At 42.4% G+C, this 12768-nt stretch overlaps 1 protein-coding gene across 13 annotated transcripts in view; it reads right to left on the reverse strand.

The window, feature by feature from the left end:
• Positions 1 to 12768, reverse strand: part of NHSL1 (NHS like 1) — a 164901-nt gene that overhangs the window by 8224 nt on the left and 143909 nt on the right. For 10 of the 13 annotated variants that reach the window (XM_072331376.1, XM_072331378.1, XM_072331380.1 and 7 more), the window contains 2 exons: positions 958 to 4383; positions 360 to 489 (listed from right to left, as the gene is read on the reverse strand). In XM_072331376.1, the coding sequence (XP_072187477.1) occupies positions 360 to 489; positions 958 to 4383 (3556 nt within the window). The remainder of the gene's footprint in view (positions 1 to 359; positions 490 to 957; positions 4384 to 12768) is intronic. The other 3 variants (XM_072331379.1, XM_072331381.1, XM_072331377.1) reach the window with 1 other exon arrangement.

A 12768-nucleotide genomic window follows, 5' to 3' on the forward strand; every position in this document is an offset into this window, starting at 1 on the left:
AACAAGAATGAAAACAAAAAGATACACAGAAAAAGCAACAGTAGAGTTAATACGGTAGATTGAGAACAGTACAATAAATACCAGATGTAACTTGATATTTAAGGGGCAGGATATTCATTATGCAAACTGTATTGATTTAATCAGGTAGCTTTTAGCTCAGAACAGATCAAATACATTCGTAACACAATGAAACACAAGCTCTTTTCCAGACATTTTTCATCTACAGTCTTAGTAGAAAGCAGATAAGTGTGTGCTTTCAGTTAAAGCAATGACTTGTAATGGGGTGTTTTAGTAAAACAATGTCAATTAATTTTTGAGAGAAATAATGGACCAGACAGTATGGAAGGGGAAATCAGTACCTGTGAATGGCTGCAAAAAGATCCTCAGTAGTCCTCGGTCTCGCTGGTGTTGCCACTCCGTCTGTCTCTTCCCCATAAATATTGCTTGGCAGGAATGAACTATTTGCTGTTTCTGACTCAAACACCTCGGCTATGCAGAAATAATGAACAATATTGTCAGTCTGCCACGAGAACCAACAGGTTTATAATCTTGAAACCACCCCTCTTTGCTTCAGAGATCGCACTGCACAAAGTGCCTTTGCTTGTACAGACACACACAGAGTACAATACTGAAAGGATATTTTTATGATTTGCATTAAAATGTAAAATCAAAATTAAGAGAGCTAACCATTTCTTCATAGGATGTTTTGTTGCCAGCACAGTTAAATAAACCATCCTTTTTATTTCTTTGTCTGCAATAGCAAGAAGTCAGAATGGAATTGGAACAAATTTCATCAGGTATTAATTCTGCAACTTCCCTTAGGCTTTCAGTTCTATTGCAAGAGCTCCTTCTCTCTACAGAAGACTAGCCGAATGCTACCACAGCTATCCTCACTCCCCACCTTCTTTAACATTGCTATTGTTACATCGGAAGAAGAGTCAGAGAAAGCAGACTCACCTCCTTCGTTCTCCTGAGACAGGTGTCCTTCGGTGTTACTGCCGCTGTCTTGGCTGCTGCCTGAGCTGCTTCCTTCATCAAAAACTGACTGCTCCTCTTGCCTGGTCTCCTCTTGAACTGGTGATGCAGCGGGCTGTACCACAAAGGGACCAACTCCCAGTGCTTCAGAGAAGGTGACTCTGGCAGCTCCTCCCTCAGGAACCAGGCTGCCAGAGTCCATCTCGCTGGAGCTGAGTCCATCTGTAAGGCAATTTCTCGCCTCCTCGCAGTGTGTAACCACAGTGTCTCTCTTAGTCGGGCTTGATGTGTTTCTGACAGTATCACTCACTTCAGCTATTTTCTCCGCTGTGAGATCTAACTGTGGAGGTGGTACAACAAGGAACAGTTTGGGTTTCTTTGAAATGGGAGGTGGTTTCTTGTTTGGCAAAATGACCTGAGTCTTGTCCGGAGATGCTGGTGACCCCTGCAGCAGCATGCCAGAATGGAAGTCTTTGCTCCACACTGGGGACTTGGGTGTGGCTTCTGGAACTGATCCTGGGGAATCCGATTCCAAAGACTTGTTCAGACCCACGGTAATTGCAGGCTTTTGATGGCTCTCAAGCATGGGTATGTTGTCAGAGGGCATCAGAGGAGAACTCTGAGAGAGTGCTTGAGGTGAGTTTTTAAATGAAGCGCCATGAATCTTCATCTCCTCTTCACCTAAGCTGTTACTGAGTCTTAGTGAGAGAGATGGCCTTAGGGAAGACTGCGATGATGAACTTACAATACCCTTTTCCTGAGAGGTGGTTTCAGAAGCAGATTCAGGTGATGGGTCACCTTCTGTTGCTTTTCTGATAGACCTCAGCTGCACCATTTGCAATGCTTTGGTAGTTACCAAGGGCATCACAGGTCTTGATGCATCTTGCTTGCTGAAGGGCTGTTTCACAGCATTGTAGCAAGAATCTTCCTGATCATGTTTCTTAAATGAATTCTGTGGACATATCATTGCACCTTTTTTCAGTTTGGGATCAAGAGGTGGCGCTGGTGGCGGGGCAACTAAAGGGAAAACAGGAGGAGAAGGGACGGGGGAAGAGTACGAACCAATGGAAGCTTCTTGTGGTAACCACTGGACACTGTGAGCAAAGGAGGAATTTACATCGGCTTCTGGTGGAGGAGGGGGGAATGTGGGAGAAGGTGGCAATGGTGATAGATCCACGGCTTCTGCTGGAGGAGGAGGAGGGGAAGAGGGAGGAGAGAGCTCAAGGCAATGTGGAGGAGGTGCTGGAAGAGAAGGTGGAGGAGGAGGTGCACCAGAATCTGGAGGAGAACTTGGGGCGGGGTCCAATTTCTTCACACTCACACTCCCTTCAGTAGATGTATTTGAAGAAAGAGAAGTGGAAGATGAAGAAATGGAGACTGAAGACAGAAGAGAAGATTTCCTTTCAGGCACTTTAGGTTTCAGCTTGGATTTCCCATTTCCTGATGACGCAGATTTTAAAAACACAGGCACTGGAGTGAGTGCAGTAGGTGTATTGGACTGGCTGGAGTACCCACTGGATGGCGATGTGACTCGGTGGGACTTCTCTGGAGAAGTGCTCTTTGGTTTGGTCAGTCCAGCAGGTATTTGTGGTACAGAAGCCCTTGAGCCATCACTGAAGTGGCTGATGCTGTAATCACTGAGAGCAGAAGAGGTACTGGCAGAATGGGTCACTGGAGATTTCATCTGGTCATCTGCCACTGCAGCATAGTCACTGTAGTAACCCCACTGGTCAGCATACTCTGACTTGATGCTGCTTGTTTCACTCTGAGAGGGGGTGACTGTGCAAATGGAGTACAGATTTGGGGCAGCAGTGGACATCATGCTGCTGCTTGCGCTGACTGAGCTTTGGCTGCGAGAGCGCAACACCCAGGGATCCTCATAGTCACTGCAGGGGCTCTGGGAAGGGGAGCTGCCATTTTTGCACTTGAGATTCAACTGCAGAGAATGCTGGAGGGTAGCAATGAGGGTTTCATCAAGTACCTGTCCATTGGACTGAGCTTTTTTCTTGGGTACCCTTCTGAGTGAGTCTGTTCTAGATGGTGGTAAAGGTGGCTTCTTTGCCTTTTTTAGAGAGATGTTTCTTGCAAGGGATTTTTCACCTTGGCCTGGCTGGTCATCTTGAAGTTTCTTCTCCTTTGCTTCAAAGACATTAACCACGCTGTCTCTGGGGTTCCCAAAACCATTAGTACTATAGCATGGCATGTCTGACTTCAGTCCGGAGTCCATGCTCATAGAGCTGTAATAACCGTCATGGTCTACAGAATACAGAGAAGTGGAATCTTCTTTGGCTGACGTCCTCTCCAGGCTGCTGCTGCTCAGGTTGCTGCCAGGAGTGGCACAGCCTGGTGTGGTACAAGCTACCTTGCATGATGCAGTCTCACTATTTTCCGCAGACTTGTATAGCCAGTGCTCTGTGCTGCTCACTGCACCTTGTGTTTGGTCCCCTGAGTAGCTAGATTCACTCCTACCATCGCTGTCCTGGGACTGGTTTGGTAAAGCAAGATTCCTTCTGCAGCTGTAGTTCACACTGTGAGAGCCAGCCTCTACATTTCCAGGAGTGCTGAGAGAGACAGCAGAGTCACCAAGAGAAAGCATCATGACAGTATTAGATGGGATGGTATCTGAAGTCTGTGAGTGACGAGTGGAGCTACTCTCACTCCAGTTGCCACTTGAAGAATGATGATCTTCTTTCCCACTTACTGCATTGTTCGCAACAGGATTGTCTCTAGGCTTTGGGTACACAGCAGAACTGCTTATTTTGTTATCCAGCGATCCAGTACTCTGGGCAGTGTGAATAGCAATAACTTCTGAGGAGGATGACAGTGTTGCATTGGGTATGACGCTTGTTGAGTAGGTGGCATGAGGAGAGACTACACATGCTGGGCTAGTGGACTTTTCACTATCATAACTTCTTACCTCTTGTGACTTTGGCCTCGAAAGAGTTCCTGTTATGGCATTATTTCTCAGATGCACATCATCATCCACTTGCAGTTTACTTATCTGGTGGGGCAAAGTGCCAGCAATGTCTTCTGTCTGTCTGGAGATGCTCTGGGTCTGTTCTAAGGACTGCAGAGACACTCTTGCACCAGTCCGAGGCAAGCTGTGAAAACCTATGTCACTGTTCTGGCGAGAAGCAAATATAACTGCAGCAGAATCACTCATCACGGACATGTTTCCAGATGAGCTGGAGAACTGAGACATCTGAGCTGCAATGCCTTGTCCTTTCTGTGCTCGTATTCTTCTCATTGAAGGAGGCACAACTTTAACCTCTTCAGTCTGGCAGCTGGTGTCCTTGGTTTCAGACCGCTGCATAGCAGAGCGATAGCTGTCTAGTCGCCCTAGCGTGGAACTGTGATCTGGGACATACATCGAGTGCCCTCGGAAATCACTTTGGCCAGTGCCAACTGCTGGAGTCAAAATAAAATAATTATTCCTTGAAGCACAAATTCACATTTATCTTCTTAGTGATTAAAAAAGAAAGAAAGAAAGAAAAAAAAACAGCAATCTGCTTGCTCCCCAATCTCTTGAAGTCTGTGCTTTCTGAAGAAGAATCTGTAACAATGGATTTTGCACAGCTATTTTCTGCATTTCTCTTCCCTTTTTCTTTATTACTAGGAACCTTCTGCTTACAGAACTGCCTGTGTTCGCGCAGCACATTCGACACGTGAAATCCTCTCTTTATGACATGGTAATAATTTCCATAGTAATCAGTTGTGTCAGAAACCAAGTAGCACTGTTTGACTTCCAGGAGGCAAACCAGCAGGAACAGACAAAAGCCTGAGAAATGTGAAGTGTGCTTCCATGCTAATGCCTCATGCAATAAAGAAAAGGGGAAGGAAATCTGAAGACTAATGTGAATAATCAAATCTGCCTTTTAAAAAACATTATGCTTCAGAAAAGCCATTCAGCAGACATGGAGAGCTAACCAAGTCTTGCCATTCTTCTACAAAGAGGCTAACACACTGAAACATGCATTGTTTTACCACAAATAATGTGCCGGCTCTAGCAACACTGATTAAAAAACACTGCCATTAAATAACATTTCTCCACACCACTGCTTTCTATCTACCATAACGAAAAATCTCCAGTACTAATGAGTGTCCCAAGCTTGGCACCATCAGAAAATCAAAAATAACTGTACTTAATTTAATGATGTAATAATCACATATTGACATAAACAAACTGAAGACGATGGGGAGGGGGGAGAAAAAAAAAAAAGAAAAAAAACAACAACAAAAGCTTTAATTCCAGATACAGATCCAGTTATCCCTGGGTCAGCCAAAAGAATCCTAAGGTTCTTTTCAATTTACATTCGTGTTGATAGCTAGCTACCTTTTGAAATCAAGAATCAGAACAGCTTTAAAATCAGTCTGCATAAAGCTCTTGCTTCTCAGTTCAGTTGCACTACTTTATAAACGGCAAACACAAGAGGCAGCCATGCTGCTGGAGATGCTTGTAAGGATACTGCATATGTCACTGCAGGGAAAGCTGGTTATTTCAAATTTCCGCCTTAATGCTACTCTCAGGAGCGATGTAGTAGCATACTCAACAGGACTGCACTCCTTTCGTATTTACTACACAGAAATGGATCAGGAGGATAGGTATTCTTATCATGCAGCCTTAAACACCACTTAAAAGACATTCAATTATCCTTATTCTAGGCAGGCACAAGAGGCATTTAGGGTAAGGAAAAGAGGGCTCTGAAACAACTGCAGTGAAAGAAGCACACAAAAAGACTGTTTACTTCTTTTCCCTAGGCACATAAGAAGTCTTTTAGCAGCTTGAAGCCTATTTAGTTTGCTTTGTGTAGATTTCTCTTGCTCTCATGAAAATGTAGCTTCTTTCTGCTTCTTGTAGAGATTTAGAGCAAAGATAGATACTCAGATGCTGGCAAACATATTGGATAATCTAATATGAGATACTGTCAGAACAGATGGACTACTGCAACCAATCAAAATAGATATCTGCATATTCTGTACAGTCATTAAGAACTGTACAGTAAGAAAAATCATTTATTTTTGCTTTCCATCTTTTTTTTTTTAAGTATCAGTGTCTCCCTTGGGTTAAGAGAGAGGAAACCATCAAAGCAGACATTACACATGTCTGATTTTGACATACATACATAGGAGCTGTGACATTCCTAATGACAATTGTTAGCCAATGAGTAACATCTGGTGATAAACAATCGTGTACTAAGTTACATAAATAACCACAAAGGTGGGGTACTTCTCCTACCACTCTGAAATACACACAGGCACATACAGGAGGGAATGAGAAGGCTGGTGCAGAACGAAGCTGTAAGCACTATTTATCTAATAAATACTGACCTGAGGCCAAGAGAACCTCATTTCAGCACATCATCTATTTGTATTCACAAGGGAAGCTAAAAGCAGTCCACTTCACAAGCAGCTTAACACACATGGATACGTTATGCTTGTTTAAAAAGTTACTGCTATGGCAGGCAACCGGGAAAGTAGGACAACACTGAACTTGCAAAACTTCTTTTTTCTTCCAAACCCAATAGTTTTAGAATGCACTACTGGTATATATGGTTCACTGCAAATATGAATGATACTTTAAAATGTGTGAAATACAAAATTAAATAACAATGTTATATCTAAAATCCCTGTGCTACTAAATAAGAGGCCAAGGACTCCTCTTGCCAGTCCAAGCCAAGCTCTGTTTCCATATTGATGACTGTACCCACACTCTCGCTGTGCCTGAGCAACTTGCTCATGAGAAACTTGCTAATGAGAAAGCAATACAAACGAGTGCAGGATGCTGCTGAGCACCAGTCCTTACCCTGTGCTTATTATTCACATAGATGTAGCCTGGATCCAGTCTAATGCAATCATGGAAACATAAATTGCCTCAACAGCATAAAAACTTGACAATCTGGTTGCCAAGAGAGGGCAAAAGAGCCCAGTCCTAGAGGTATAAACTACAGGCTAGATCCTGTCATTATTTGGATGCAATTAGGGAAGGAACTTTTCATGGTTGGCACTATTTTACTTTACTACAGTAAGTAGTAGGAAGAAGTAAGAAAGTAAGTTGTTTTTGTTAGTTTGTTTTCCAAAAATTTCCGGGATCAAACTGCCTTTGATGGTATTGCAGTGAGAAGATGGACACACCAATTCCATGAAGCAGTTCAATCTCTTAACTCAATATCACATCAAAATCGTTACCTTTATTAAAAAATCTCCAATTAAGTAACAGCCAGAAGTTACCAGACTTCCATAGCACCAAAGTGCTGGAATTCACTCAGAGCTTTTAGAAAAATATCATCCACGAACCCATCTAGTTGGAACAGACAGGAGAGAAGAACCAACCAACCAAAACCCCACAGAAACAGCTACCAGGATACAGATGCTGGATGTAACAAAGTCAGAACCAGCCACAACTAGCGGTGTATGAGAACTGCTGAGTCATGGCCTGAACCACTGATTGAGCACTTGGAGAAAAGACCTGGTCAACCTTGGAAGCACAGGTAAAGGCAATTCACCTATGCAACCAAAAACAGCGAAACCTGGCTTCAACCCTTTTAGATCTTATATTAAAGATGGACAGCCAGTGAGAAAGGATCTTTTGCTGGAGATCCCTCCTTTGTGGAGTCTTCCTGTGAGCATCAATTTTCAGATACAGGTGAGCATCTGTATTTATTTTGTAACATCTCTCACTGCATGTATTTAAGAACCACTGTAAGGGAAACTGCTGACCACAGCCTAAACCTCTGATTAACCATTTGAAGCAAGCAATGAGTCAGCTGTGGGAGCACAGGTGAAGATAATTCAGCTGTGCTCCCGTAAGGGGTGGAGTTTGGCTCCACCTCTCCTAGATCCCATTTAAGGGCTAACCACCATTCAGGTAGCATCTCTTTCTGGAAATTGCTTCTTTGTGGAGTTCTGGTGGTGAGCCTTGACATTGGCAAGTACCCATCTTGACTGAAGGCCTCAGAGTTGGTGAGTCTTTTCCTTAGATATCCTCTGGCTATCTATTTCCAACTATACATAACTATACTTGTATTATTCCAACTGTACACCTGCTGAGACATGGTCCTGCTGCCTTTATAGGTGGTATGATAAATGTGGCTGAAAACTACTAATATACTTGTCTGTATTTTATCTTGTGTCCATTAGTGCTGTTGTCAGCACTATGTTCACCACAGGAGACCTGAATCTAGATTCCTTGAATCTAGATTCCTTTCTTCTTCATTGTGCTGCTTCTTGCTATACTGAAAATGTTGAAGTGATTTTTCAAATGTAAATGCTCTTCCCTAATACATGTGTTCAGTACAGAGCCTGGCAGCAAACAAGGGGCACCCAGCATCTGGAACAAGCAAAGTATGTGATACATTTAATGTCTCTGGGATAAAAACATAAAGAAGAGGTTTCAATGCATACCACAGCTCCAAGTACTTGATTCAAGATAGGGAACAGTGTGCAACCTGCATGTGCCTGGCTCTGGTGGTAACTGGATATGACAGGAACTGAGACTGACTGTGCGATCTTGATGGGGGGAAAAAAAAGAACAGGTCTGCATGTAATCCCTAGGGCTGGGTACAGCTATGGAAGGCTCCTTGTGACTCTGACAGACCTGCTGGTACCACCAGCTTGCTGTAGCAGGAAGGTCCTGTGCACTGAAAGGAGGACAGAAAACTGAGGATGTGAGAAGATAAAGTGCATGCTGGTATCACAGTTTGTATCACTTGTTTCAACTAGCATACAGAAGCAATTCCTCTTCCCAGACTACTTCTGACTAATCACTTCTACTACATGCATTTGTCTTTTGTGCCACAGGCACATTCCTAGACTTGTTCCTTTCATCTCTTATTCTCATACCCCACCTAGCAATCTTCTATACCTGGAGACCTGGCCAAGTTACTATTAGGCACCACAACTTTAACAATGTTAACAAGAAAAACAAAACTGTTTCACCCTAGTGTTTTCATGCCAAAGATTTTTAACAGATGCTCACAAAGAAACAGACAAATACCTCATATTCATGGTAGTTTTAGGAATTTTAACAGTGCTCCATGCATCTGTAATCTCTCAGAGGGGAGGAAAAAATGTTGCAGAGAATCCTGCAATACTTTTCCACCCTGTTGCTAAAAAAAACTATCTTGTGATCATCTTGCATATCCTCCTGCAAGGGAGAATTTGGATGAAAATACTGAATACTTGAGTTTTATTGGTTCTGTTCATTTCACCAACTGAATATCCAGCCTCTGGTGAAAATATTCCCCTGTCACCACTGTCTTTCATTCCCCATTATTCAAAAGCATATGATATTTGCTTACTCAGTAATACTCCACTTGAACTGTGTTAAAGATGAGCAAGGTTGAGAAACTACAGCTTCAAAACTGGTATTAGTTAATAGGCAAAATAATGGGATGCTTATTTCCAGAGAATGTTCAAAGTTGTAATTTGAACCAGAATGCAGAACTACTTGGCTGCAACAGCTGCATCCCTGCATGGTATTCCTGTAGGACCACTAGTTTCTGTGAATTCTACCTGTGAACCCTATATCTTAAATGACTGCTAATACCTAAGGGACTCATTAGAAAAGACTATCAGTCGAGTCTCCAGGAGAAGAATTAAGTACTCGAAGATCGAACAGATATAGATACTCACATTATTTTTTTTTTTTAGGATGTAATATTTTACTCTCTAACTTTTCAAGGGAGACGCTTCAATGGTCCCAAGGGATGCTGGCTGGTAACAACAGGGGTTCTGAGCTGAACCACCGGAAAGCAAGTGAAGAGTTCATTCAGCTGTTAATCATTTTTCCCCCATTGGTTGACAGGAGGCCTCACAGGTGCCAATCTCTTGTGATCTACTGAAAATGGGAAGTGGGGAAATAAGCTGGCAGGAAATAGGCACACATGATCATTCTGACCCTCTGAATCCTTGTGCATAAGGAGAAAAAAAAAAGGGGGGGAGAGTAAGATGGAATAAATAATGGCCTTAAATTATACCCACAGTAATTAAATCATTCAAAGGAAGTACATGCAAAGACCCTCTTTTAAAAAGGACAGAAGCTTTCCTTAGAATAACAAAAAGCAAGATGTCTGGCAGAAGCAGAAGGCATCCAAAGGCAGAAGACTTGAAGCTGTTTTCCTCCCTGTCTTTTTTTTGTGAGGCATGATTACTGGAAAATGTGTGTGGCTGAACAGATACTGTACTGTGCAACCTGCCTCCCCTGCAAGAGAGTGAGTCTTGGCCAACAGAAGCCATTCAACACTATCTGGGACTGAGCTGATGCAGACCTCTGGAGAAACACCTGCAAGGTAACCTGGTACCTTCACAAATGGAAAGTTAGTCTGGGACAGAGCCTACAACACTAAACACAGTAAAGGGACCAGAGAAACAGGAAGGAATTTGGCTGTTTTTATTTTGGTCTGGAGAGCTGGAACACCCTAAGGGAAGCTGAAGATTATCAGGAGTTGAGAAATGAGCAAGGCCTCTGACAGGTTCTCCCATACAGCTGCTCATCTGTACCAAACAGACGGGAAACGCCTTGTTTGAGGGGAGGACACTGTTTGTAATACAAGTAACATCTGAAGAAGAGAGCTAGGCGTGATGGATAATGCAAACAGAGCAGAGAAACTGAAACTGCACAGAAATGTAAACTAAAACATTAAATAACAGCAAAGAAAGATTTTTGCCTTTCTGAAGCTTTGATCCATTGCTGACTCCATTGACTCATTTATATAATTGAATGGAATGTGCTCTATTAAACACTGGATATGTATGTGCTATAAGACAAGATAATTTAGAAGTAGGCAAACTACTTTTTTTGTGTTTGACACAGAAAGGATACTTTCCTCTTACCTCTTATTTTAGTGTTGCTCTGCTAAATAGCACTGAGATGCTCCTGCTGTTATACAATAACTATTCAGAGAGTAATTGGCCTCTTGAAATGAGGAGGCATCTAATGCTCATAATCTGCCTTAGAATCCTATCCATCATGTTGTGTTTTATTGATATAGCATTTTTTTGTGTTCAGCCAAGAGAGTGGGTCATTGCTGGAATGTACTTGGGACAACATGGTTGTATCACAATGCCCAAAACTAATGATTTCTAAAGATATTTTCAGCATGTTTCATGAGTACGAATAAGGTTTCCTTTTGGTATGTTTGACTAAATTCTGTGAAGGTACCATGGCCTCTGAGCTCATGCTAGCAATCCGCACACAGTTTCTCTTCTGTTTGGTCTTCCTGTTCCAAAGGGGCCAAAGCAGCCAGGAGAGAACCCCAGCAGCTTAACCCAGCAGAAGTACCTCCAGGCTCTCTAACAAGAAAGAAAAATATTTCAGGCTTGGCTGAAGCTTTGAGGTTCTCTCAAGTTTCTGCTTCCTTCTGAAGAATAAACAAGAGGTAACAAGAATCTGCTCTATGTGTTGGTTAGTCAGCCTGTGCACAGCAACTCTGATGTACCCAGGGATTTTAATCTTTGTGTAAATATTATAGCCATTCACAGCAATGCTTTACAGGAGAAACAAAGAAATTTATTCAGCTGAAACCACAGGGAGAATGTCAATAGGCACAATGCAATTGCTTGATTTGGAGTTTAGTCCGGATCCTTGTTCTGATCAAATGAACTGTGGAATGTTTTAAAACAATTTGATGTTTGTTTTGGGACAGCGTAAGAGAAATAAGGAATGGACAGCTACAGAAATATTTGGGGAGTGACAGGGGAGGAAAGGCAAAAAGAGCACTGAACAAGGATTAGAGAGAATTTATTCCCAGACTTGCCAGTTGCCTGGTAGATGACTCCAGCAAAGACCATTTGCTGCATCACTCCTAGATCTCCCAAAAGACACTGGTAAATGTTCTCTTTCCAAATACACTTTGTTTGTAGTGATAGAAATCAATACGCTAACAGGATGCATCAGAGATTTCCTGGTATATATTTTGTATTTTGCTGTCTGGACGCTACACAGCCACCACAGAAGCAACATGAAACTACTTCAGGCCAACTTTCGCAATAGGGCAGATGGCTAAAGCACTGTGTGCCTGCCGGCTGTGGGCCAGTGAACAGGACAGAGAGAGCTCCTACAGTGAGATATTGTCAGCCTTCCTATTTCCGCAACCTCAAATAGGAGCCAAGGAAAATCTTCAAACGGTGCTACATGAAATGTGCTCGGTAGGAGATGAAAAAACAAAATCAAGACCACAGAACCTGTCACCCTTTGCAAACAGACGGGCAAAAGTCACAAATTCTTAAGATATTCACTGAAGATTCCTTTTTAACATGGAAGCCAACTGCATTCTCAGTTCATTCTACCAGATGATTTTTTTTTGAGCCCTGTCAGTCTGAAGTGGTCATAAACATAACTTTCAAGCTTTAGAAGTGCTGTCAGCACAAAGCATTCTCCTCACATCCACAGAAGTATAGTTATTGGTCATTCCGAAATCCACGTGCCTGAAAAGAACATTAGTAATATCTATGAGTGACAAAAAGTAGTTTGGAACAAAGAACTCTTTCTGCCCTCAAGGTAGGTCCTGCGTATGTCATGGATAATCTCTATTGAAAAGTGAAAACTATAACCTTGGTACATATGTCACTTTCAGAATACCATGCCAGCTTCAGTAAGACCACAACAATCCTGAAAATCTATAGTTCAAGCTATGCCCTGTGTCAACTGGACATGTAAGTGGCACAAAGGTTTTTAAGGAACACAAGAAGAAAAGTCATTTAATCTCAGCCCTAGATAAAGTGCAAAGAAATAGAGTTTAAAATGGGAAAATGGAATATAAAATATATCCATCCTGAACAGACAAGGGAAGATCA

The sequence above is a fragment of the Excalfactoria chinensis genome, chromosome 3, assembly GCF_039878825.1.
Source record: "Excalfactoria chinensis isolate bCotChi1 chromosome 3, bCotChi1.hap2, whole genome shotgun sequence".
Taxonomy (NCBI): domain Eukaryota; kingdom Metazoa; phylum Chordata; class Aves; order Galliformes; family Phasianidae; genus Excalfactoria; species Excalfactoria chinensis.